This window comes from Takifugu rubripes, chromosome 1 (assembly GCF_901000725.2).
Source record: "Takifugu rubripes chromosome 1, fTakRub1.2, whole genome shotgun sequence".
Taxonomy (NCBI): Eukaryota; Metazoa; Chordata; class Actinopteri; order Tetraodontiformes; family Tetraodontidae; genus Takifugu; species Takifugu rubripes.
Window position 1 is genome coordinate 26,496,291 of NC_042285.1, and position 26,546 is coordinate 26,522,836.

The 26,546-nt window shown below is 48.0% G+C and overlaps 1 protein-coding gene across 1 annotated transcript; it reads left to right on the forward strand.

The window, feature by feature from the left end:
- Positions 1 to 178: 178 nt before the first annotated feature.
- On the forward strand, positions 179 to 26,482 carry xpo4 (exportin 4). Its single transcript, XM_003962164.3, has 24 exons — positions 179 to 244; positions 1,722 to 1,827; positions 1,953 to 2,094; positions 2,570 to 2,708; positions 3,530 to 3,646; positions 3,734 to 3,887; positions 9,913 to 10,025; positions 15,913 to 16,070; positions 18,868 to 19,042; positions 19,161 to 19,337; positions 19,495 to 19,637; positions 19,755 to 19,900; positions 20,363 to 20,540; positions 21,755 to 21,914; positions 21,993 to 22,162; positions 22,373 to 22,547; positions 23,143 to 23,349; positions 23,436 to 23,522; positions 23,625 to 23,802; positions 23,884 to 24,005; positions 24,081 to 24,211; positions 24,338 to 24,455; positions 24,573 to 24,665; positions 25,047 to 26,482. The coding sequence occupies exons 1-24, from the start codon at positions 179 to 181 to the stop codon at positions 25,242 to 25,244; spliced, it is 3,453 nt and encodes a 1,150-aa protein (XP_003962213.1). The 3' UTR covers positions 25,245 to 26,482.
- The last annotated feature ends 64 nt before the right edge of the window (positions 26,483 to 26,546 follow it).

The following is a 26,546-nucleotide window of genomic DNA, read 5'->3' on the forward strand; positions in this document are numbered from 1 at the left end:
GACACACACAAGTACGCCTCTTTTTAAACGTTCTTTCCCCCGGGTTTCTCTCCTGCTCCCGGTTACATAACCCGCCGCTCCGTGCCGCAGCGCAGCGGGTTGGACCCTCGGACCCCGCCGGGTCTCGGCGCCTCGATCCCACAATGCAGTGCGCGCGGCGCGTCATTGGAGAGGGACGATGATGGCGGCGGTCGGTGCATCAGAAGTGATCACACAGCTGGAAAGCGCTGCCAAAGTTTTAATGGTGAGAACTTCATCCTTGTTTTCTCCCAGCGCGGGTGCCGTCACGCACGGCCGGGCTGTTGTCGGGCGGATTTAGGCGTTCGGAGGCGGCGGCGGTTGTTGAAGTTGGCCACGCTTTTTTTTTTTTTTGGTCAAATGTGTCCAGTTTTCGCTGGAGAAACATCGGTGTGCGATGCGTGGCGCCTTGCCTCGGCTGTCTCCATCCCATCAAAAAAAAATAAAGGAGACAGAAATCCGCTTCCTGCACTGTTGTCGGCCCCGTCTTAAACCACCAGCGCCCTGACGCGCGGACGCGCCTCTGGACACTTCCCAGCGGAAACTTCGGCGCTTCGTGCCGCAGTCGGCGGCGCTTTCCTCGGCTAACTGCAAGTTTCAGCGCACTCTGCGAGCATCTCCGACTTGTTGTTTTAAGCATATCCCGCAGTCCCCCATCACACGATAGCAGCTGTAGCACACCGTCTACCTCACAGAATAGACCAATTCACCCCAAATCTGTCCCTTTGTCCCCTCCCCGAGAGCGTTAAGCCCCATTTGGAGTAAGTCTGGGTGCTAAGATCCAGCAGCTAACCATGTGCATGTCATGGGTCTGTGTTAGGTGAATGAGCTAGCTGCTCCTGCTTCCTGCCATTTTGCTCTCCCTGGGTTTTCCCCCAAAACAAAACGACATGGACATTGTTTTCTTCAGATATGTGAACTGTCTTTGAAAGAAACGTGCGTTTGACCATCCATCCCTTAGCCCTCACTCTGGGGGCACCATCACGTCAGCTTATTTAATCATGTTATTTTAAAGGATTTTTGCACACACTGAACATTTTCCACTATTTTTGTCCATTATTATAGTTTGTTGGTGCTCAGCTGAAGTTGCCCGAATTTCAGCTGCAAAATATTTAATAAAAAGTGTGTTTTGGATACGTGATATTCTTCAGAGCCCCGTGAACAAATGGAATCACATTGCAGGACTCTGATATTTCCAAATGCACTTTCTGATATTTGCAGGTTTAAGTTGAATGGGCCAAACATACAGAGACAGGACTCCATCTGTAATGTCATTTAATTAATGGAGACATAAATACATTTTAAGCCTGTTTGATTACGATAAATCTAAATTCAAGCATCAGTACTGGTCCCCTGTTGCAGCGCTCATTATTTCATGTCACAATATAGACTTTAAACCCTTTAAAGTCTTCGTAGCATTTTTGATCTTTTGGACAGGTTCAACAGCTGCTAAATAATTTTTGCCGTTTTCTAACTTGCCTGTTTTGATGGACGCGGCGTCTCGGTGTGGAAATGATGCGGATGTGCGGCGGGAGGCTGCCGGAACAGCTCGAATCTCGAGTTCGCTCATCCAATGATAGACATCGTTATTCTTCTCGAAATCTTTGTTGTTAAATCAAACGATGAATTGCTCCTTTTTTGTGGCTTTTTATTTGCTCTGTTTTAATTTTTTTTTTTAAACGAGTTAACTCTTGTAACTGCAGGCACCGCCGTCTATGGTCAGCACGGAACAGAGGCAGCATGCTGAACATATATTCCTCTCCTTCAGGAAATCCAAATCCCCCTTTGCCATCTGCAAGCACATCTTGGGTAAAAACTTTACTCTGCACGGTTCCGCAGCCTGAAAGAATGTTTTCCACCAGTGGCCAAGCTGGTCGCGCTCACATCACACATTTTCCCCTCATGCCTCTGCCCCCCCCCCCCCCCCCCCCCAGAGACCAGTAAGGTGGACTATGTGCTGTTCCAGGCAGCCACAGCCATCATGGAGTCGGTGGTGCGGGAGTGGATCCTTCTGGAAAAGACCAGCATTGAGTCACTAAGAGCATTCCTCCTCACCTACGTCCTGCAGAGACCAAAGTAAGATGGAAAAAGAGCTGCCTACTACAGTTATTGTAAAGGGAAACAGAACGGTTGAGTGACGTGTCTTTACACGTGTTATGACCTTTAAATGCCGCAGGATGCATAGATATGAAAGATCGAACGCTATAATGTGGATAAGAGCACTTTAGGTTATGATACAGAAGATGGAGAAGAGCTAAAGCTGTAGATGTTATCCAAGTATCTGACGTGCTGTAGTAACGCTGCTGAACAAACAACCCAGAAGGGTCCCTGTTTGCTTTTGTTTGATTAGACGCAGCAATGAAGTCATCGTTTCCACGTGAAACGGGCCAAAGACAATAAGCTGCAGCTGTGAATACACAACATTTCTACATTGTTGCTCCTCGCCGTCCTGCTGATAACCAGCGTTTGGGGGCTTGTCCTCTGGGATGTTCTCACTTAAGGTTTTTATTTTATATATAACAGTGATTCCACTCGGTTCTTTTCCCCCCAGTCTCCAGAAGTACGTTCGCGAGCAGATCCTGCTGGCTGTAGCCGTCATCGTGAAGAGGGGCACCGTGGACAAAAGCATCAACTGTAAGAGCATCTTTCATGAGGTCGGGCAGCTCATCAGCAGCGGCAACCCTACCATGGTGAGAAGACCCGTATGATTGTTCGTTTTAGACATATTCCCTATTGGTACTTGAGTGACGCTCTTGATAAGAGGTGGTCTCCTACTTTAGGTTCTGCTTTGAACGTGGCTCAATAATTTAGTTATTATTCAGAATTTCTGGGTGTCTTGTTTAGCACAGTGAGAATAACCAGATTTGGTGGCATTCTGGTAAATACTGCCTTTCAAAGTGTATTTCTGATCCATATTATGTGTCAGTAGTCATGAAGGCATCTGTAACTGTAGGGAACACATTCCTGTTGCAGGAAGTGTCTCAGACCACAGAGCCTAGAGCGAAAATAGTCGTGCACAAGGCTGTAATGAAGACATGGTCGCACGTCTTTGAGCATAGAAAATTTCAAATGCCCCTTTTTGTTGATTCTCTACTCGCATTACCTTCTGTAAAGGTCACGGGTATTTTTCGTGTGGGGGTATTATTTCTAAGAACGCTGCACTGAAAGCAAGCTGCAGTTCCGCCCATTGGCCGGTAGATGGCTCTAGTCGATTACGTTCATTAATAAAGCCGTTCGATGTAAAAAGGTGGGCACCTTCAGTGGGTGTTAGCTACCCCCGCACCCACAGATGAGAGGTGAGTTCCCAAATGACATCAAGGCCCCTTGATGATGTGTCTGACTGAGATGAATCCTCCATTATTGCTTTTTTTGTAAAGTGTTAATTGCATCTAATTCTCCAAAATGAGAGGATGCGAAACAAATCCTTAAGAATACTTAACTTTATCCATTTAAAAAAGGGAATTTTGAGAGTGCAAATTGAACCTGGTGACCACACACCTCTCTGCTGCAGCAAACCCTGGCCTGCTCCATCCTGACTGCTCTGCTGACCGAGTTCTCCAGCTCCAGTAAGACCAGCAGCATCGGCCTCAGCATGGAGTTTCACGGCAGCTGCAAGCGTCTCTTCCAGGTTTGCTCTCCGCCGGTTCTTTTTCTTTCCTTGCATGTACTGTATGTGCACCGGTTATATTAATGAACGGAATCCCTTTTATTGAAGGAGGAGGGCCTGCGGCAGATCTTTGTGTTGACCATGGAGGTGCTGCAGGAGTTCACACGCAGGGAAAACCTGAACGCCCAAATGTCGTCAGTCTTCCAGCGTTACCTGGCTCTGGCTAATCACGTCCTGAGCTGGAACTTCCTGCCACCAAATTATATCCTTTAATTTCTCAACAGTGGACATTTCTATGTACTTCTTTACTTAACACGTGAGACGAGTATATAAATATTCGCTTGAGTAAGGAATGGAGAACAGGGCACAGATGGAGATTAAGAGAATATTTTATTCATCACTTAGTGAAGTGTTACAGAATTTATCAAACCATTCTGCTTGACTATGTGTGTCAGTGGTGCAAATAATTTGGGAAACTGCTTCAAATTGACTGCTCATGTAGTGTATACTGCTAAAAACATCGCGTCCATATTGCAGCCTTTGTCGCTCCTGTGGGTCGTCTACATAGTAGCCGGTGGTATGCATGGCTCCACAAATATTTGATACCCTGGAATGTGGTCTCTGTCCACCAATTTTGCTTTGTAGTTCATCTCTTGTGCACACGTCCATATTATCTTTGCAGTTGCCGACATTGCTAAGTGAACTTGGGCTTGTGCGCGCGCGCGTGTGTGTGTGTGTGTGTATGGCCGCTCTCATTAAGGCTTAAATCCCTACCAGGCTGGCATCTCCTCGGCCTGTCTGAGGGGATCTGAAGTGGCGCTTGCTGCCAGTCAGGGCCGTGTATCACTTTCAAAGAGGTGTCTGTGAGTCCATCTCTGTATCATTCCAGCAGCACAGCACCCCGGCTGAGCTTGTTGAGGCTCCCCTTGGTATTCCTGGCACGCTCACTTTGATATGTGTGTCCTCAAAGTCTATTAGGCCATTTTGGGCGATGATGAAAGGCTGTAAGCGGGACTCTGCTTTATGGCAGTTTTGGATTACACTGTTTTTGCATTTTTGTGGCTTTTAAAGATTTGTTGAAACCTTGGTGTGTTAAAAAAAAAAGCAAAACACATGATTGAAAACAGATCGTTTTTTTAAATATTTCAGAAATGGTCGATTTGTTCGTCTGTTCTGCCAAATTGAAGGGCCAACATCGGCCCATTTCTTTCCTATAATGATTGATTTATGGTTTGGAAGTTATTTGAGTTGATGGATAATTTTTTCACTGTTAAATTAAGGATAAGCTACGGTGAAAAGAGATTTTGTCCACAATATTCAAAGGAAAATTACGTCGTGAAATCCAATTGAAAAGATCATTGGTATGTTTTTGCTAAATGGTTTGTGTGATGAAATCCTTTGTGATTAATGTAATAATTGACAGCTGAGTTGCCCCTTCACCTTGAGTCATTCTGTTAAACAAAACCAACGAGCTTTTGGAAAGCTTCAGAAAGTCGTGCGGAAGTCTGGATTCCTGATTTGAAATTGTCAAACATGTGGGGGAGCGACGCTCCACGTCAAGTGTGGTTTCCGTGGAGATGTCTGTGTGCCTGCCAGTGCTTGTAGAGTCTACAAGTGCGCTGATGAAAAGCAGAACAGATCGAGGAAGGTTGGGAGGTCTGACTGAGCGTGAGCGCCTGTCTGCAATCGTAACAACGGGCCTTTGGTCTGTGGGGCGTGAGCGCGGGCGTCGGGGGGCCTCTCCTTAATTGCGTGGCTGACAGCCGCCGCCTTTTACGCGCACACGGAGACGCGCTCCTCGTCCAGCTCAAAGGCCCCTTTTTAAAGAGCGTCCCTCCCTTAGACACACGGAGTGGCATCCGTGTCATCTGTCCTTGCCGATGTCTGAACTCCAGCCCGGCTCTGGTGTCGTCTGGTGCAGGCACGCTCCCGGGCGTCGGTGCGACACCGTGTCACTCCGCACCAGGCTTGACTCGGGCCAGGGTCGCGGTCAGGCCTCGGGGCTGCTGCAGCAGTCAGGTGCTGTAAATGGATGTCGGAGCTGACGGACGGATCGCCCTCCGTCCCCGCCGTCCTCTGTCTGCACTGTCTGGGTGATAACGTCGCTGAGGCTTATTTTTCTGTCCTTTTATTAACATTTCCTATCGGAGAATATCACATTATGCTGGTTCCCTGGCTTGAATACTTTCATGCTTGAATAATGAGGTCCAGAAATTGATGATCAGGTTATTAGTCTGCGCATATCCATGTTAGGTAATTGATAAATGTCTGTAATTAAATCACCATTAGAAAGTTTACACCAAGTGATGGGCCTTTTATAAGATTTTATTCGGAATTATTGTTAGAATACGGAAGTAAAATACGGAAATAAAATTTATGAAGCTGTTTAATATCGAATATTTAGAGGCTTGTTTCCCCACAAGCCTTTAAATATTCGATATTAAACAGCTTCATAAATTTCGCAACCACATTTTGTTGAGCCGTCCACGATGTGTTGCTGCATCTGTAAAGCTGCGATAGAGTCCTACACCCCCCCCCACGAGGCCTCGTTTGTGATCAAGTGATACATGTGGGCATATAAACCCTGTCCTAAATGGACATTATGACCACAGATTGGTGAAACTCTCGCTTATTGCTTTACTTTAACAGCTGCTGTACCTCAACCTTTCACCAAAGGTCTTATTTTGAGTTTGTAAGACATTGAACCTTGCTGAGCAATATTTATACCCCCCGCTGGACATGTTCTCCTGCCCTGGACTGTCTGGACCCTGTTATTTCCTAGCCTTTCAGGGTTAAATTTATAGTCATTGTGACCCCAGGTTAAGGTTAGGATTTGGAGTATGCCAGCTTATGCTCGGTGTGTGACCCTGTAGAGTGCAGTGAATCCTCATCTGTTGCTGTCTAAACAAAAGAGGGTATTAAGAGACCAGTGAACAATCGCTCGCTGGCTTTAGTCTCCGGGGACATAAAGTCTGGATGTTTTGCATATTAATTGGCAAAACCATGCAGTCCTTATTGCGAAAGGAATTCAAACAGTAGATGGAATAACGACGAGATTATTGGAGTCATCCTTGAGTGGGGAAATTAATGACAACTGCTGTCTAAACAGATGGGGGCCAAACAGTAGAAGAAAATGAGCAAGGGTCCTTGAGGAGGTATTTCTGGATTGTTTATTCACATGGCGGCAGGATATATCACTTAAACCCTTCCACGCGCCGTAGCATAGTGCTGCGCTTTTCACAGGGCCGCTGGCAGACGTTCAGCTAGTCTTTCTGTGCTGCGGGTCCATCCTCACCCAGGATCAAGCATAATGAATAGAGGATATAGGAGCAGCTCGCTAATCCACGACCATCAGGCACCAAGGCTGCTTGGGTCTGCAAAATTCTCAGATTGCAGGGATCGTCTACTCTGTCGTGACAATACTGTGAAGCAATCCCGTAAAACATCTGCAAATAGCTATGGGGGTGTTGGCTGTATATGGTCTTAATAACAATGTTATTACACCATCGGCCCAGCAAGCAGGCCAGGAAACATCTTCAATCTTCACAATGTTTGATCACAAGTCATCCCAGCTGTCTCGTTATTTATTACATTGGGATTTATTCATTTGTGCCATATTTTATTACAGTGAAACAGTTTAGACTTAGGTTTTGTTCATAACGAGTAATGCGAACATATTCTGAGCATCTTTGTTGCTGCCTCCTTGTGGCGGGCTGCTGTAAGTGAAAGAGCCCCCACACACACCTTCCACCCGACCAAAGGGCAGTCAAGTAAACCTGAAAATGTATTTGTTTCAGAGATTTCGGTGTCATTTGGGAGCAGACTGAGAGTTTGGATTCACGTCCTCTGCAAAGATTGAGTTGACTCCGCCCCCGTTTGCTCGCTCTGGCCATGTGGTCCGTTTCCGGGTGACATTCCGAGATAAATATGATCCGTGAACGATTGCGAGTGCTTTAAGTTCAGAGTTTGCCCGTAACGCCGCGGCCATGCTGAGAGTACACGTGCGTAGCTCCTCAAGATGAGCCGTGCGTCAGCTGGAAGCTGAGAATAAAAAGAATCGGGAGAGAAAATGAAAACTCCTGCTGGTGCCGCTGCCTAGATTAATTGCCTGGTGTAAACTGCGGTATCACAACGTGTGTTTACGCGTCTGGTGGTAAAACCGGCGACTCGGCACATGTGAGCCTCTTCGCTCGTGTTTGATTGAAACCCTCGTGGTCGGCGGTTTGCGTCCACCGCCGACTCTGATGCGTTTGTGTGTCCTATTTATCCGTCAGTCTGTCTTATCTTTCCATTGGAAAACTGACGCGTCACATTAGTTATTCTTGAGCGCGTTGGAAGGGTTGAGATAGTAGCAGGTGATGTCTTTTAAAAACCCACCAAACCACAACCACATGTCGGAGTCACTCTGCATACATTACTCATCCTGGAGGCATGTGCAGTGCGCGCACACACACACACACACACACACACACACACATACAGTGGGTCTGAGTAAATCTTTTCTTTTTTGAGAGGAGTGGAATTGCATAGATGTAAGTTGTAAATTTCCTTTACGACTCAACATGTATTTGGTCTTTTCTGAGTTCAGTAGGAGCTCAAAGAGCCTGATATCATTTAAAATAAAACAATTTACACACACAATTACTACTCTGAGGGGTGAAACGAGCCCTCTCGGTTTAGTTTTAAATATTCATTTCAGAATGTGTCCTGTAGCCTGTTTTTCCTCAGCGGTGACCCCGGCCGTTCTGTCCACCTGTGTAAAATAGTTCAAGTAGCCGTGTAGTTTTCATTCCTGGGGTCTCTTGTGAGTTTAGTCCCTGTCATATGATCTTTAGGGGGGGGGGGGGGGGGGGGGGGGGGGTTTGTGTGGCCTCTGTCACCGAGGTGGTGCGTGTCTTGGAACATGTGCTCCTTTGCCTGTATTTTGTTCCTCCTGCTCGTTCTCCCGAGCGATCGTTGGACCAGCTGTGTCGAATTTCCCCACGTTTCTATCAAAACGGCGTCAAGGATGAAACTCGGTTGGACTGACGGATCGCAGCGCCTCGCTTGGGTCACGTCCCGTTCTCATTCCATCTCCCTGTAGAAAGGTTCAGATGAAGGTCTTCTGCCTCGCCGCAACTATTTTTAACAGGGCCTGAAAGCCAAAGCGCTGAACCTACATGTATACAAGCGCACGCACGAAATCCCACAGAGCGTTAGACAGGTGCCAACTTTTGTGTGGAAAAGCGTGCTGTGTTGTGGTGGGGTGTGTGCACGGGGAGTGACTGGACTGATGTCAGAGGAATGCACGGCCTTCTGCCTCTCTTTGGCTTTGATCTGACATTCCCCTGGAAGTGTCCCGCCGCCACAGACGGCTGATTTGCTTTTATATCCCGTTTGCCTGAGCTTATGCGACCGGTGACCAAGAGAGTTTAATATTTTATCCAGCGGGAAATAACCCGCAAAAGCCGCCTTTTAGAGCCCGACGATCCAGCATCGGTTTATGTTTTAGACTCCAAGTGTTAAACTGATGGTACACTTGTGTTAAAACTGGGTGAAATGAACTCAAGATAATAGCAGTGGATTTCTTTTATACATTCTGTACATTTATGTCACTCAATCATTTGGCAACAATGTCATTGACGTCGTGTGTGTGTGTGTGTGTTTGCTGTTATGAGAGGCTCAAGTGTTTTTGTTAGAGGACGCAAAGATAAGAATGTGTGGAAAGTAAAACAGACGGAACAAGTTGTTAAAAGGAACAATCTTTGAGTGATTGTGCTACGGGCCAAAGAGAGGCTCCTGTTTTAGTCTTAGAAAGCAGACAACGGGAGGGACGAGGCGATTGGCTGAGGAAGGGAAAGGGGGTGTTTCGAGGGGCTAAGGAGCCTCGAGGCCCGCTTGTTGAGGAGTGAACAAGGGGCAGATTGAAGCAGAGCCTTGACTGGCTGCAGCGAGAGCGCACGTCTGCTGTGGTTCAAGATCTTGAGGAAGCAGAGGAGCGAAATTTGAGCGTGCACGGAGAGGTGGTGCAGCAAGGAAGAAGGTTAAGAAGAGGACAAGAGGGGAAGGAGAGGAGAAAGGGAAGTGTTTTGCTACAGACAGATGAATTTTAAAGGGCAGGAACTATAAAATAAAGGTTAACGAAAGGAAGGAAGTATTAGCTAACCAGACAGATCAAAATAAGCATTGTGAGGGAGCTCGGTGACGGTAGCTGCTGTTTATTTGAGTGTACTGCTCCTCCTCCTCCTCCTCCTTCCTCCTGCTCCTCCTCTTCATGCTGTTGTTGGCCTTAACTGTTGGCGGGTCACTGGGGCGCCACTACATCACCATGTTTGAGGCCACACAGAATGTCATGCTCAAGCCAACCGAGACCTGGAGGGAAGCGCTGCTGGACACCCGCATCATGGACCTCTTCTTCACTGTGAGTATCTGATGCAACCTTCAAAATCTCTTTTGGTCACGTTTGAAGTCCTGTTTTTATTTTTATTTTTTGAAGCGAACTTGACAAATCCTGCTCGTTTTTGTGTGCTGACGGTTAGCGGCTCGGCGCGTCGCCGGCGTGTCCTGCTGCCCACCGTGTCATTTCCAGAGTTCATCCTTCAGGTCTTTAGCCACAATTATGACTCTTTCTATCTCGTGTTTCCATGAGAGTTTTCCGGTGCCTCGTCTTACCCTTTGATCCGATTCCTTTATATTCCTGACCTCCAGATTGCGGTTTGTTTTTCATAAACAAAGACAGACAGTTTGACTTTCCACGTTGGCCAGAGTAGTCTCACTTGACCTCGTCGTTTTGGCACACGCTAAGTTTTCATTAGTTTTGTGGGCTCTTTTCTCGGGACGTGTCTCTAAGTAGATTTATGGGTGCTTTGCAGCGGGGTCTTGTTATTGCGTTACTGTCCAGAGGACCTTCTGGGGAAGTAAATGTGTATTTTCAAGCAGCGTCTTGTGTATTTTAAGAGGCAGCCCACGTTGGCTAAGCAGACAGTGTGGAACAAAGAAGTGTGGAACAAATCAGTCAGCTGCTCTTCAATTCAGCATCCTTCCAAACCCGCTGGCTGACCAGCACCAGATACCGCTCCACTATTCTGGCTGTGGTCTTTCCGCTGCCAGATCCTGCTCCACCCCTTTACTCTCGCCAACTTGTGTTTCTTTATCATCTTCAGTTGACCTCTCTGCTGCACTTGCAGCCGTTTGCTCACTCTCTCGCACACCAAGACTCACCCCGTTTTAAACTGTAAATAACCAAATATCGTCTCCCTTGTGTAGCGCCACGTGCAAAATACAGGGTTTTGTTGGACAGAATGTTGCAATCTTTGTCAGCTTAACAACATGGTGATTTGTTCCATTTTTGTTTCTTGTGACGGGGGTGTGTGTATTTCAGATCCAAACAGGATTTTGATAATGGATATTGTGTCTGGAGTAACTCGTTAGGCTGTTTAAAGGTCTTCTCAAGTGCAGTTGCTTTTATAGCATATTGCGGCCATTTAACCTTCAGTTTTGGGAGTTCATTATGATTGTCCACGAGTGTGAGTGCAGGTTTTTCCAATGCAAAACGACACAACTGTGTTGTCGGTGTGAAATTTGTCTTTGAACGTTTTCAGTGGTTATAGCTTCACACCCGGAGCCGTCCCCGAAGGCCACATCAAAGGTATCAAAAACTCAAAGCACTCGGGATTTGATTGACAGATCCACACACTCGGGCCCGAATAAAAATGTCTATAGTCGGTCGCCTTTGCTGAAGGAATCTGCAGGATGCGTGTCGTCTCGGTTTCAGTTTTCAGTTCTCAGTCTCATTTCTCACTCTGGTATTTCTAGTAGCTCAACTGTTTGTTATTGTAAGGCTGCTGTGGCACTGTCAGCTGTCTCTACGTGCACGCGCGCGTGCGCGTGCTTTACAGTACGCTCCCGGTTGGGTCGTGTACTTGTGTATTTGTTGCAACATCTCTGTCTCTCTGTGAGATTGTGTCAGTTTCCATTTGTGTGTAGGTGTGTGTGTGTGTTTCTCATGCTGTCAGTGGGTGTAAATTTGTATTTATTCTAATGTAATGGGGTCCCCCGCTGCTTCAGCTGCTGTCCTCTCAGCTGTGAGGGAGCGCATGAGCTTGGCCTCCGTGCGTGCGTGCATGTAAAGAGGTTATCCAGAGACACGCGCCGTCAGGGTCACACTCCACAACAGACCAGTGGCCGGATTAGGACCCGGCTCCATGATTAGGGGCCTCTGTTAACAACCACATAACCCAAGCTCTGCAGGCACAGTCTTGTTGAGAGACTTTGGGGAGTCTCCATTCCAACTCCAGTAGGTGGGTGTCTGTCACTGTCCCATTAACTGGCTCCAGTTCTTCTTCCCCAGTGATCACGAGGCTGCGGTCAGATGTTTTTCATTATAAACACTTGTGGTTTTGTTTCTAACTTCAACAAAACCATAATCCAGCATCTCAATCATCAAAAGCCACGGACTCAAACTTTCTACAGACGCATGCAGGATATGTCAGAAAAACAAATCATGCAAACGCGCCTGACAACCCTGTTTTGGATCACTCTGTCTCGTCAGCCTAGTAAAACGAGGATAAAGGGAACACTCGGCTTAATCAAAGCACATCCATCTCTGACTCTGCTCCCTGGTCCACCTCTGCTCCAGAACACAGCCATCCTGCGGCCCTCCAGATGTTTTAGTTACACATCAGACACGCTTGATGTCTCACTGATGCCCATTGTAGAAGCTACAGTTGGTGCGACCCCCCCCCACTTCCTAATCCTGCACCATCAGGTCACCATGGAAATGTGTGATGTCTCCATTGGAATTAACAGCACCCAAACAATGTAAGGCCCTTCAGATTTTATGCATATCTTCATTTTCAGCCTAAAATAGTTGTGATCTGTGCATCCCGACGTCGGCATTGCTCGCGTACTTTGGAAATCACGGCTTTCAAAGCATCCGAGTTCAAATGCTCCTGAGCTGCTGATGGTATCACCGGGATTCAGGCGTGCATTCAATGAGTGTGCTCAGTAGTATTGTCCATGAAACGGCAGTAGAAGTTTATACTGAGGGGACAAAACGGTTCGTTTTTACATAGAAACATTGTCAGGGTTTAACGGCGTCTGGTCTGGCGCATATTTGGGCCGTGGTAGTTTGGAAACAGAGAAGGTGGGGATCGTTAGTTCCTCCGACATGAAGCAGCAGGATGCCTTTAACCACAGTTCAGACGCTCACTGCAGTGAGGGAGAGGACCAGATAGCAGGAAGACGGAGCATCTGGACTCCGCTGCGTGTTTTCCCTCAGTTTCTCATGGTTTTTAGTTTCTGTTTGTCTCCAAATGAGCAGAGAACTGCATCAGAATGTGATTGTGTATCCACAGGCAAACATGCACATACACTTCCAAGACCATTGGTAGCATCTGGTTTATGTCATTGCATCAAATCAGCACGCACGCAGCCACACACACGAGTACTGCGTAGTCCCACGCAGAGACCCCAGCGAACCGTGGACCAGTACAGCACTGAATTAACAAAAGAAGGACAATATCGACAGGTTTTGACTGCGAGTCTGTCCAATGTCTTCAAATTTATAGTTTGTTTTAATTGGGGATGTGCTGGAGTTTATGCGCCTATCCTCCCTACGGCTTTATCTCAGAGTAGTCTGCACATGAATGAGGTACTTGCAGGGGTTCCTGTTTTTCTTTACGTGGTCGTACGCTGGAGGAGGCAGGGCTCAATTTTTCATTTGGATGGAATGCACGGCTTCGAGGGAATATGGCTTGGGCAATAAACTAGAAAAATGTCCACAGCCGCTTCTTAACCCCTGAAGATCCAGACAAACCGACTGGCACAGACTCATTTTTATCGTAAGGAGACTCAACCTTGTCCTCCAGGGAGACGCGGGAATTGACAGAGATGTCCTCGGACTGCAAATCAAGCATCTCTGTAAAAATGGAATACTCAAATTACTCTTCGGGGACATAACCTTAACTGGAACTGGTGATTAAAACTGTCGTGTTCTGAATGTGTGAAATTGGTGCTGCATTAGCGTGACTTCATTTACCAGCTAAGGAGGTAAAATAAACACTGACTTGTTGCTGTGTTTTTGCTCCGGAGAATGTAATTTAATCGGTTTGCTATTGTATTAGCACTTCCACCCTTACAAATGGAATTACAAGAGTGCGTCCAGCATGTCGGCTTTAATAGGCACAGTCGGTGCGGGGAGCAGATTCGGTTGCAATAGAAGTCGATTGTCCCTTCGGCCCGCCTGCAGGCGGTAACCTGATCCGTGAGGGAGAGTGATAGTGGCAAAGAGCAGGCGAAAGACAATAACTGGAATTGCAGTGTTGATTTGAAAAAACCTCCGAGCACCCTGAGGAAATGGACACCAGGCTTTGTCTGCTTCTATAAATACATTCCTCATTCTCTTTATCAGCTTCCCCTCCCCTCTCCTAATATGTTGACCTGCTAATCTCTTTTCCTTCACCTTGCCTCGTGCGTATTTCTGCATCTTTCGGTTTTCTGTCACAACAGTTCTTTTCATTCCTTACCGTGAGCAGCCGCACTTTAAACACCGAGTGTGAGGGTTCCAGATCCATGAGGTGTGTGTAGAAACATGGTTGTAGTTCACCTGATGCCATCTTCCATAGCCGATGAGTTTAGAATTCCTTCCACTGGGACATCTATTTGTTTTAGCAACAATTTCCTGTCGTACGTCACATTTGAGGGAAGAATTTGACCGTTTCTGCGTTTTATGGGGAATAGTTTATTTTTATTTTATTAGCGCTGGGTAAAAAATGCTCTAATCCTACTCGATATCCTTTTCCCTGCTTCTGGCCTCCTGCTCCTTCATTGCTATGGATCCATCTCACTGCCAACACAAACACAATGAGCACAGAAATAGCAAGAACATTATCTAATGGCACATTGATTAAGCAGGGTGCAAATCTGCTGTCATTTGAGCACCATAAGCAGTATTGTTGTATCCTTTTCTCCTCCTTCCATCCTCACTCTTTCCACACACGTACACATACTCACATGCTCACACACTGGTTGTGTATCTCTAACTATAGTCAGACTCGAGGAGACTGGCATTACTGGCGTGGCCTGGATCACTCACTGGTGCAGCTGCCTTTTCAGAGCTTGCACCGTTCTATCTTTTGGAATTATACTACCTCTCCCACGCCTCTTCGTCTCTCTCCCCCTCTCTCTCACCCAGCATCTCCCTCCTCCTCCCCCTCCTCTCGCTGAGCTCGTCCAGGGGATGACGCTGTGGAAGAGGGCAGCAGCAGCCAAACCTGTGGTGGCTACACTACGTTAGCATCTGAGATCGCTGCCCGGCAGCACGCCGCTTGCAACTGCCCGAGCGCTGCAGCTGGGGAGCAGGCAGAGGGGAGGAGTGGAGAGAGGCAGCTGGAAAGAATTTAGGGGAAGGAAGTGTGAGAAGAACAGGAGATTTTGAGAGGTGGTGGAGGAGGAGGAAGAAGAAGAAGCGGCAACAAGCAGGAGGAGGATGAAAGTTTGATTGCTCCCGCGATGAAGTGATCGGTCTGGATTTAAGAGGATGAAGGTTCAGGAAACGGCAGATAACACATTCGGACTGACAGAGAAGAGAACCGCCGCTCACGGGAGGGAGGATTTGGAGCTCCAGGCGTCGGCGTAGCAGCGCCAGTGGAAACCCGATGTCGCTGAGACGCTGCGGGTGACCGGCAGTGGTGTTACCGCCGCAGCTTCGCCGTGTGCTCGTCGGCGTGCGCACGCAGTTGAACCCGACGATGCCTCTTCTTCAACTGTGGGGAGGCGACGTCTCGGAAAAGGCGAAACCCCAGATCCCACGAGTGAACGGCAGCACAGGACTGAGATGAGACTGAACCGAGAACAGACCCGGGTCGTTCCGCTCTAGCTTTGATTGAGGCTGCCTGCGGGCAGACGGGATCCGTTCTGTGTTTGATTATTGCGACCGGGGTCACAGTATCTGAGGAAGGACGCGTTGAAAAATCAATTCGCTCTTTCGCTTCCTCCCGCTGGCTAGTGTGTCCCACCGGTGAGTATCAATTCTGTTGCGTATCAGCTGAGGCGGCTGTTTAATCTGACGTGTTGTTCGGATGCTCCCGCGGTTGTGTTTCCGAGTCTCGGCGCAGCATCGGGGTGCTGGTTAAAGTTTTAAACTCGCTGTCAGTCGATGCTAGAGACGTCTGAATAAAGTCTTGCTGACAGTTGTATTAGAAACTGAAAACCTGTTAATACATTTTGGTCCGGGGTGTCCGTATTTCCTACCGAATCCACCTATTTAACTTGGATTTGACAGATACAGCTTTCCTCTTGTCTTTTAGGTGCACAGGAAGATTAGAGAGGACTCGGACATGGCTCAGGACTCCTTGCAGTGCCTGGCCCAGCTGGCCTCCATGCACGGCCCCATCTTCCCTGATGAGAGTGCCCGGGTTTCTTACCTGGCCCACCTAGTGGAGGGCCTGCTCAGCATGATCAACGGGTGAGTGCAACAGCGGCTTATAAACGGTGTTTTAGCCACGCTAACAGGTGAGCTAATTGCCATAAATTGCTATAAGGTTTGTTTGGTTGCGTTACCATTGAATTGGTTTTAAGTTTAAGTTACGCTCACCTTTGGGTTTCAGCATTGTCCTTTAAATAAAATAGGACAGTATCTGTTTTCTATCAGTGCAGCAGGAGACGAGACAAAAAGAAAGAAAATTAATTGCTCACTGTTGCTGTCTGTTGCCCCTTTAAATCTGTTCTTTCAGTGCAGCAGTTTTATTCTAATTAACACTCGCAGCCATTCCAGAATTTAAAAAGAAATCCATTTTCTTTTCTGTCGTCAGGCAGTTCTCTCTATTGTATTTTAATCACGCGTTCAATCGTCTGCAGAGCCGCTCAGTAAATCCCACCCCGCCATCAGGTAAAACAACACACGGAGCCTTTGAAAGCAGCTCCCTGGGGGAGCAGCTCTTGTTATTGCACCCACGGTAATAAAGAAACCTGCTCGCTGCTGAGATGTGCAACAAAAAAACTCCGATTTGCACCAACTTTCGATCCTGTGCTTCAAGGATGTGGTGTTTCTTGAATTGAGAGAGGTGGTAAATGATAACCAATGTCAGAGCCTGACTCATTCTGTGGCATTTCTTTATTTATAGGAAGTGATTGCTTGTTGAGTCTGTTTTAAAAGGCCTTGGAGTCGAGCATCTGCACCTTTTGTGGGAGATTATGTGGAGAGGGATGAGTCTTTTAGTCCCCTACGACATAGAAATAAAGAACATTATATTTTTCTTCCTGCCCTTTAAAGCATATGAAGGATTTATGAATTATCTGCTTGGAGGTCACTGTTTGATGATGCTTGAGCTGCTACGACATATTTATGTGTATATCTGAGTATTTGTGTCAGGACTTCACCAGACTCGACATCGTCTGTGTTGGTTTTCGAGCCGCTTTGATACTTAATGGGGCTCTTAAATTTAATTAGCTGGAACTACTAAATATTTGGTGTTTTCACTCCAGTAACTTTCCACAAATTACCAAAAGAATGAGCCCCAATTTAATTCAGACACTTTTTTAAACTTCAGGAACTCAAATATTGGATTATCCTCGGAGCGGCGCGGTGTTAACCACCTTCGGACCGACTCTTGACGACTCGCCTGCTCGTCAGCGGAGGTCACGCTGAGAAATGAATGATCAGGGGTTGTGTGATCTGCTAGTTCGTAGTATTGATTCTTCCCGTGTGCCGCCGAGAATCGGATCGGCGTGTGTTGGGCTTCGGGAAGCTGCATTAAATGAGATTACCGCTCTGTTTTTAGCAGCTGGGTGAGGCAGCAGTTACCTAAAGGTTAAGAGAGCAGTTGTCCCCGCGTTTGTCTTTTGCTATTAAAATAGTCCGTTATTGAAATAGCTGCAGCTAGCACTTTCTTCTGTGGTACATATCACACCTCTACATTAACGTAAATAATGTAACATAAACTGATCTCAGGAAGGAATGAGAGCATGGACGTTGGACCAGACGCCATCCACAAGTGGGTCCGTGCGTGGACTCATTTCACATTTAAATGGATAACAGCACTTTAAACAACTCGGAGTACTTGTTATTTTCCATTATATGGTTTTCGGGAGGTCGCTCTCCTCCGGTTACTTTAATGCTGATTAGATATTCTTTTTGATGTCGCGGCTAAAAGCGGCAGATAATGACTGAGGGGCTGTGAAGGGTCATTAAGTGGGGAAATATTTTCGTTTTAGTGGCGGGTGTATTCGCTCGGAGTGGATCTGATCTGAATTAGGGGCCACATGTGAATTTATAAATAACTGAGACGGACGCACTTGAATCTGCACACAGGCTTTTCGTCAGATCATGTGATTTTGGGAGTGGGGGGGGGGGGGGGGGGGGGGGGGGGGGGGTCCTTCTCTCTTTTCTCTCTCAGGCTCTTGCTCGCCCCCCCTCCCCTCTTTTCCCTGCTCTCCTGCTCTGTCTGTAATCACCTATTCTTGGAGCTTTTTTCCAATTGCCTCATCGCAAAAGCACGCAGAGCGCGACGGCTGATGTACAGCGATTGAACACTTCTGCTCACAATTGAGCTCCGTCTGATGAGGGTTGGCGAGGCCTGTCACACTCACTGCTGTCCACTGATAAATATACTTGTCAAACAGGTGGAGTTTTTTCCACTTCAGTCCCACTGAATGCTGGATATTACAGTTTGTGAAGGTGGACTTTTACCAACCGAGACGATGTAGAGAGAGAAAAGCAATAAAAGGTGAAGACGCCCACCAGCGAGACGCCAGAGATGTGTTTGAGATCTGCTCCGAACTCAACGCTGTGTCATCATAGTGTGTGTGTAGCAGCTGCTGCTGACAGGTTTATGTTCTGACTTGAAAATGTTCTGTCCGGCACATGTGACACATTGGTTTCGGTTCATCACGTCAACGACTCCGAAATATTTGTAGCACTTGTGCGGAAGGACTCTACGTTTGTGGCCTCTTGGGCAACCGGGGAGAGATTTATTACAATGAATGTGGAATAGAACATGTTCCTCAATCGGTCCAAAGGCTTTCATCGTCCTGTTTGAAGGTGCTTTGCCTTCCAACTGAGTAATTTGAATTTAGCTCTTCTTCTTAGCTTCTCTGTTCTATTTGATTACTTTTTTGATGAATTTGAGGTCAATCGTTTAAGACTGTTGGGACTTACGGGAGTCACTTATTTGCTTTAAGCTTCATTTATCTGAGGATCTTAAAGGGCACAATAGTGAGTAACTGTTTGAAGGATTATTATCTGACATTTTTTGCCCTTCCAGGATCGAAATCGAGGACTCCGAGGCGGTGGGCATCTCAAATATCATCTCCAATATGATCACGATGTTCCCGAGAAGCACCTTAATGGCGCTGCCCACTGACCTCTTCACCTCCTTCATCAACTGCCTCACGCTGCTCACCTGCTCATTCGGCCGCAGCGCCGCCCTGGAGGAGGTGGTGAGTAACGAGCTTACAGATTGATGAGCACTGATGGTACAGCTCGGCGTACACTATGGAGGCGTGTGAGTGCTTCATTCAGTCCGTCCTTCACCCAAACGGTCCATTTCTTTCTCAGCTGGATAAGGACGACATGGTCTACATGGAGGCCTATGACAAGATTCTGGAGTCCTGGCTGACGTTCATCCAGGACGACGAGCATTTCCCTCGAGGCTGTTTTGTCCAGCCCGCCATCCAGGTCTTCAACTCGTACATCCAGTGTCACTTGGCTGCTCCTGATGGAACCCGGAACCTGGTGAGACTTTGTCAGTGTGCACGTGAATGCTTGGCTGCTCCTTCTGGTGTCACAGTAGATGCTAACAGGACCAGAACGAGGTCTGCCCTCATCTTCCTGGCTTCCTTTAACACCTTCTGCACCCCCCCCCCCCCCCCCCCCCCTCCTCCCCCCTCAGTCAGTGAACGGCATTTCATCTCACGATGACGAAGAGATCAACGAGCTGCAGGGGGACGACAGGGAGCTCTTCTCTGACCAGCTTTCCTGCATCGGCCTGATGGGACGTGTGGCGGCTGACCACTGTATCCCGCTGCTCACAAGGTTACACACACACCCACACACACACACACACACACACACACACACACACACACACACACACACAAGCATAGATAAAACCTATGCTGAGATTTCTCCTCTTGTAACCCTCTGCTGCAGCCTCCTGGAGGACCGGGTCACACGGCTGCACGGGCAGCTTCAGAGGACCCAGCAGCAGCTCATGGCCTCATCTGACCCCAGTTCAGTTGACCGCAAGGTTCTCGGTGACCTTTACGAGGACATCCACTGGCTCATATTGGTCTCAGGTCCGTAATTTGTGGTTTGTTTGTTTTTTTAAAATCCATTTTCTGTTGTTTGTTTTAAATTGGAAAGATTTTACTGTTAAATTGAGGGAGTCTAGGAAAAAATGAAAATTTCCTTCTGCCGAGACGAATGTTTGATTAACAAAGAGTAAAGTGCAATTTAATAGAATTTTACTGTGTTTATAGTGTTCACAAATTGTTTTTCCAGTGCTGTTGCTCCACATAACCACCCTTATTTATGAACACCAGGGGGAAAAAAGTCCTCCTGCCTTTGAGGGCTTATGTTAATGAAGTAGTGTCTGCATCTACATCATTTAAGGCAAATCTGAGTCATTTTATGACATTTTTATTTGTTGGAGTATATTAAAACAAGTAGATTTATGGGGCTAGCATTTTATTGTTGACCTAACTGTGCTGGTGTGTATCTCTACCGGGTTTGAACGTCTGCACCTTGGCACTTTTCAGGGTATTTACTAGCCGATGACCCTCAGGGCGAGACCCCGCTGATCCCCACAGAAGTGATGGAGTTCTCCATTAAACACTCGACAGAGGTGGACATCAACACCACGCTACAGATACTCGGGTCGCCGGGGGAGAAGGCCTCATCCATACCAGGCTGCAACCGCACAGACTCGGTCATCAGGTAGCGTTTGGTGTATTTATGCAGCTGTGGCGAAGGAAAATGGAGCCAAACTGGAGTTCTGAATGGCAAATATTGACTAATCTGGTGTCAAATGGTTGTCGTCTACATGAGACACAGTTTAGCTTTGCTTTGATTCAACGTTGATTTTGAGGCTGCGCAGCAGGGATTGGGCTAATTGTTGTCACATTCTTTATGTCCAGCCGACCATGGGTGTTGTGACTGTCCATCTCGCTTCACCAGTAAGAGCCCAATAAAACTCCCACACTAGGCTTCTTTTTTTGATGCCACACAGCTATAAAGGTTAGCAGACGTCTTCAATACAGTGAAGCAGTCGCTGCTAGGACATGAGCTCACATTCACATAAACTATATTGTGTGGTCTGCAGACGCCCAAACCAGAGTTTCCTCTCCTAAAAAGATGGTCTACTCGAACCTCAGAGACATGTGGCGGATTTGTGCAGTTGGAATTGGAAGGGCAAAATAAGCTTGGATGTCTTTTCTGTTTTTGCGCACTGTAAAAAACAGTTGGACTTTTGTTTTCTTTCTGGCCGCACTTGTGTTGCACTTTAATATTAATAAAGTCGGGTTCAGTCCATCGTGGATTCACCCGCCTTTCCCGTCTCGAAGGTTCCTCTTCTGCACAGCGTCGGCACTCATCAGAAGCATCAGTTAAAGGAGCCGATTCCTGTGGTCTTTTAGTCTTAATCCGCAGGACACGAAGACCCGACACGGAGAGGATTCAGAGCTCTGTGCAATAATCACAGTGTCGACACAGGATAACCACCACAGCCTCTGACGCGGTTTGCTGAAGGTCGTCGAGCTGTTTTTCAGATTGTCCATTAGGTGGAGCGGGCGCGAGCATGCGGGGGAGGACGGGGGACTGTCCGAACGTGTGGTCAGCCGCATTAAGTTTCCTAACAGCCATCGAGTGACCCCGGCCTCGTAAATGTCAGCGCGGCTTTGTTTTCAGCGGACAATATGAAACCGCGCCGCTGTCATCGAGTGCAGATAGACCCCTAATCTGCTTTAAACCCTTTGTCTCTCCGTCCTTGTACCGTGTGAGCGAATTGGGCCTCTCAGATTCAGGCCCGCTGAGTCAGAAACAAGGTGATGAAGCCCGGCTGAGAGTGGGTTGTTGTTACCTGAGGTGACACTGAAGCTTGTTTTCTCCCCTCTCTTGCTCTGCTCACCAGCTCCTGTGTTTGTCTGCCGCAGGTTGCTGTCGGCGGTGCTGCGGACCTCGGAGGTCGAGTCCCGGGCGACCAGGGCCAGCCTGACGCAGCTGCTGAGCCCTCAGATGGGAAAAGACATCGTGTGGTTCCTCAGACGCTGGGCCAAGACGTACCTGCTGGTGGACGAGAAGCTGTACGAGCAGGTCCGAGACTCGCCTCTGCGTCACAAACGTGCAACACAACCCTTCTCCCTGGCCAACATCCCTCTTCTCCCTCCTCAGATCAGCGTGCCGCTCAGTACAGCGTTTGGCACCGACACAGAGGGGGCTCAGTGGATTGTGGGATATCTTCTGGAGAAGGTGATCAACAATTTGTCCGTGTGGAGCTCGGAGACTGAGCTGTCAAACGAAACGGTGGACCTGCTGGTGACGCTGGTGGAGAAGAGGGAGAGGTGAGGGGCCCGTCGAAGAACTTGCTTTGGGCATTCGATGCCATTTACAAACAGGAAATAAGCAGAAACGGTGCTGAACTATCCTAACGGAACAACCGTTATGAGGGAGTTCATTGATCTGATGCACTGCTCATCAAATGGCAGCTTTACAGGGGGAAAAGAGAGACCGTTGAATTATAGATTTGTCTGAAACGAGCTCTGTCCGTCCAGGGCGAACATCGTGGTGCAGTGCGAGAGCTGGTGGAACCTGGCGAAGCAGTTTGCCAGCCGCAGCCCCCCCCTCCACCTGCTGTGCAGCTCCGTGCAGAGGTCCCTGATGAAAGCTCTGGTGCTGGGAGGATTCGCACACATGGACTCCGACACCAAGCAGCAGTACTGGGCCGAGGTAACGACGGGAGGGAGGACGACACCTCTGAGGGTTACAACCTACAGATGTTACAACAGGGGAACCAAACGGTCCAACCTCTGTCCACCGGTGACAAACAAACCGACCCGTTGACTCTTCGGCGTCGTGCCCGAGTCGGTCCTGATCCGAGGAGGAGTGACGGATGCTGTCGATAATATTTCCCCCCTGAAGTCTCGCTCCCATGTGTATAACTTGATCCTTCTCCTGATCCCGGAGGCCTTTGTCTTAATAGACTGACAGTAGTAACGGGGGGAGGGTGCAAAGCCACAATGACTCCAGAGTAATTACGGGGGGAGGACGAGTGAGACGGCAGCTGTTGGCTGCTGCAGCTGTTTTGTCTGAGCTCCGTCGGACGGGGCCGAGATGGACCTGGCATCTGATGAGACGCGCTCCCGCATTCCTCCTCTTTCCTCGCACACACCGCCTCGTATTTTTACGCCGTTTGCTCGAGCAGCTCCAGTTTATATTTCACAAAATCTTAAACTCTGCGGCGAATCATCTGGCCGGTTTTAAGGTAATTTAATGACGAGCGCCGAGTGTTTCAGAGAAGCTCATTTTTCCCCTCTCCCTCCAGGTGCTTCATCCTCTCCAGCAACGTTTCCTCAACCTCATCAACCAGGAGAATTTTGCTCAGATCAGCCAGGAGGAAGCGGTAAAACAGGAAATCGTGGCTACGCTGGAGGCTCTGTGCGGCATCGCCGAGGCCACGCAGATCGACAACGTGGCCTCGCTCTTCTCCTTCCTCATGGACTTCCTGTCCAGCTGCATCGGCCTCATGGAGGTGAGCAGAGTCCAGTGTTACTGGTGTCACTGAAACACCTCAGGGGTCATTTTATCGACCTTTTCTTCACTGTTTTTATTGAGCAGGTTTACAGCAACACGCCCGAGACGATCAACCTCATCATCGAGGTTTTCGTTGAAGTGGCTCATAAGCAGATCTGTTACCTCGGAGAGGTCGGTCAGATATCAAATCTTATTTAGAGGACAAGTTCACGTCGGTTGATTAATTAAAGTTAATTGATAATTGGATTCAGAATTCTGTCCGTCTCTTCTCAGACCAAATCCATGAAGCTGTACGAAGCCTGCCTGACGCTCCTGCAGGTCTACTCCAAGAACAGCAGCAGGAAGCGGAGCGACTCCGCTGCGGAGGAGGACCAGTACCAGGACCTGCTGCTCATCATGGAGCTGCTCACCAACCTGCTGTCCAAAGAGTTCATCGACTTCAGCGACACAGGTGAGCGTCGCACCTGGCAGCCCCGTGGATGCTCTCGTTGCCCCTGGTACGTGACGTTTTCTCACCCCGCCGTGTGTTCAGACGACGTGTTCAGAAACCAGGACCAGGGAACGCCAGCATGCAATCGGACGGTGTCCGCGGCAGACGTGGTTCTCTATGGCGTCAACATTGTTCTTCCCCTCATGACGCAGGACCTGCTGAAGGTGAGAGTCCTTATTCTCAACGGTCTGAAGGGCTCCAGTCACTCTGGGGGGTTTAATCCTGTCTTTGCTTCCCAGTTTCCCTCTCTGTGTAACCAGTACTACAAGCTGATCACTTTCATCTGTGAGATCTTCCCTGAAAAGATCCCACAGCTGCCGGAAGACCTCTTCAAAAGCCTCATGTTTTCCCTGGAGCTGGGAATGACCTCGTATCCTCTACGTCCTCAGGCTAACGCACTGAATTACGCGTGTAATAGTGTTTTTTGACCCTATACTGGGGGCAGAAATAGGCACATTTTCCCTAGAAATGGTTCTTCCTTAGCGTGCGGGATCAGAATGAGTTCAGAAATCAGTCAGCTGTGTTTGGAGGCTTTGTCACCTCTGGCTGAACAGTGCGCCAAAAGCCAGGACAAGGATATGCCCCTCTTCATCGCCACTCGTCACTTCCTCAAGGTGCGCCACAGTCCTGCCGGGGGCCACAAAAAAGCTAACAAACTGGAATTCATCATTTTTTGGTGTAACTGTTTAGTTATAGAACTAAACGGTGCTGGCCGTGTGTTTCTTGTACAGTTGGTGTTTGACATGCTGGTCTTGCAAAAACACAACATGGAGATGACGGTGGCAGCGGGAGAAGCTTTTTACACACTTGTGTGCCTGCACCAGGTAAATAAACAACACCTAAAGCACTCGACTTTCAATTTATTTTGCATTAACTTGATTTTGTTTCTGCGCCCTCTTTTTCTATGATGCACACATCAATAGTTTTATTGGCCATAAGCAATTGTGTACTTGTTGATTTTGTGTGGGTGTGTGTCGCCATCTGGTGTTCAGGTTGAGTCATTGCAGTTAAATCAACCTATATAAGTCTGATTTATTTTTTATTATTTAAAAAGATAAATAATCTAAATATAGGGTTTGTCAGTATTATTTTGCGTGATAAAATTTATAAATTGAAGCTACTCTGCACCCCCCCAGTGGACTCTTGAGTGGATTTCTGTTGTTTGTGGTTTATTTTTAATTAATTTGGACTCTGCTCCCCGCCAGGCGGAGTACTCAGAGCTTGTGGAGACTCTTCTGTCCTCTCAAAGAGACGCCATCATCTACCAGAGGCTGGCCGATGCCTTCAACAAGTTGACGGCCAGCAGCACGCCACCCACCATGGACCGCAAGCAGAAGGTCGCCTTTCTCAAATGCCTGGAGGAGTTTGTGGCCAACGTGGGTGGGCTGCTCTGCGTCAAATAACCACTGGAATTCGACTCTGCTTCGATCTTAGTTTTTAAAAAGCGCCCCCTCCTCCTGCTTAATCGAAGAGCTCTGGGTAGAAGAGATGACCCGAACTGCCCTGGAGTCCATCTCATGCCTGAATATTTTTTCCTGTATGTAACAGCAATGGCTCCGCCCCCTCCAGCAATGGCTCCGCCCCCTCCAGCATTCTTTACCGCCATGACGATGATGATGCTGTTACGATAAACACAGAACTGTAGAGCAGTCTGACTGCGACCATTTTGCCCTGTTTCCAAGGACGACGAGTGGTGAAGGCGACCCAAGTATCGAGCGACTGCCACAACACACCATCGCGCACACACAGACAGACACACACACACACAGAATGAAAAGTTTAAATGCTGTTTGTTAAAAACGTTGGTTTGCATTGACATTTTGTAGTTTACTGTGCTAGAGTAGCCATTTTGTTTGAACACCATGACAAACACACAATTATTTTTCTTCCGACACACACCGCCCCCCCCCCCCCCCCCCCCCCGCCATTTCCAGAGTGCCTTTGTTCTGTTGATTGTCCCGTGTGTGTGTGCGTGTGTGTGTCAATCGGGTCACATTAGCCGAGGGATGGCTGTACCTGCCATTCGCTCAGATCACAGGTGGCCAGGTACCCACACTCTACAAACACATCTGTGTTTGATGTCGCCATGGCAACAAAGGCATGGCCAGTCACGGCGGAGACGGGCGATTGTTTGCAGTGGCAGAAAACCAAAATCCGATTGTTTCCTAATGGATGTAAATGTAAATATTGTATGTATAATGTCAGAGAAATCACGACTGTTGTATTATTGGAGACAAAAACGTGACTAAAATGTTTTTATATGAGACTTGGATTTCAAAAATGTACGAATTCAACTGAAGAGGCAGCCGTTGTCCCTCTGTTGGTGTTTGATACCCCCCCCCCCCCCCCCTCTGTTTGGGTTGTTGTATGGTGTTGCAGCCCCTTCCCTCCAGGCAGATGTAGGGCTTTAGCAGACGAGTTTCAAGGGGCTCGTTTCCCTCCCCAAGACGTCGTTTTTGAAACACACTGGACGGACGGGAAGGCGGTCTGCCGCGGATAAAGGACGGCAATAACAAACCAAATAAAGGAGCAGAGCCACGCAGAAGCATGACGTGGGAGGCGGAATCCTCCTAGCTCAGAGCGTTAGAATGGTTGTTTTGTTAATGAAGTGTAAAAGTGTACATAAAGTTATTGTATAAAACCTTCTGGGCTCTCTGGTCGTCTTTGCGTGTGTGTGCGTGTGTGTGTGTGTGTGTGAGAGTGAG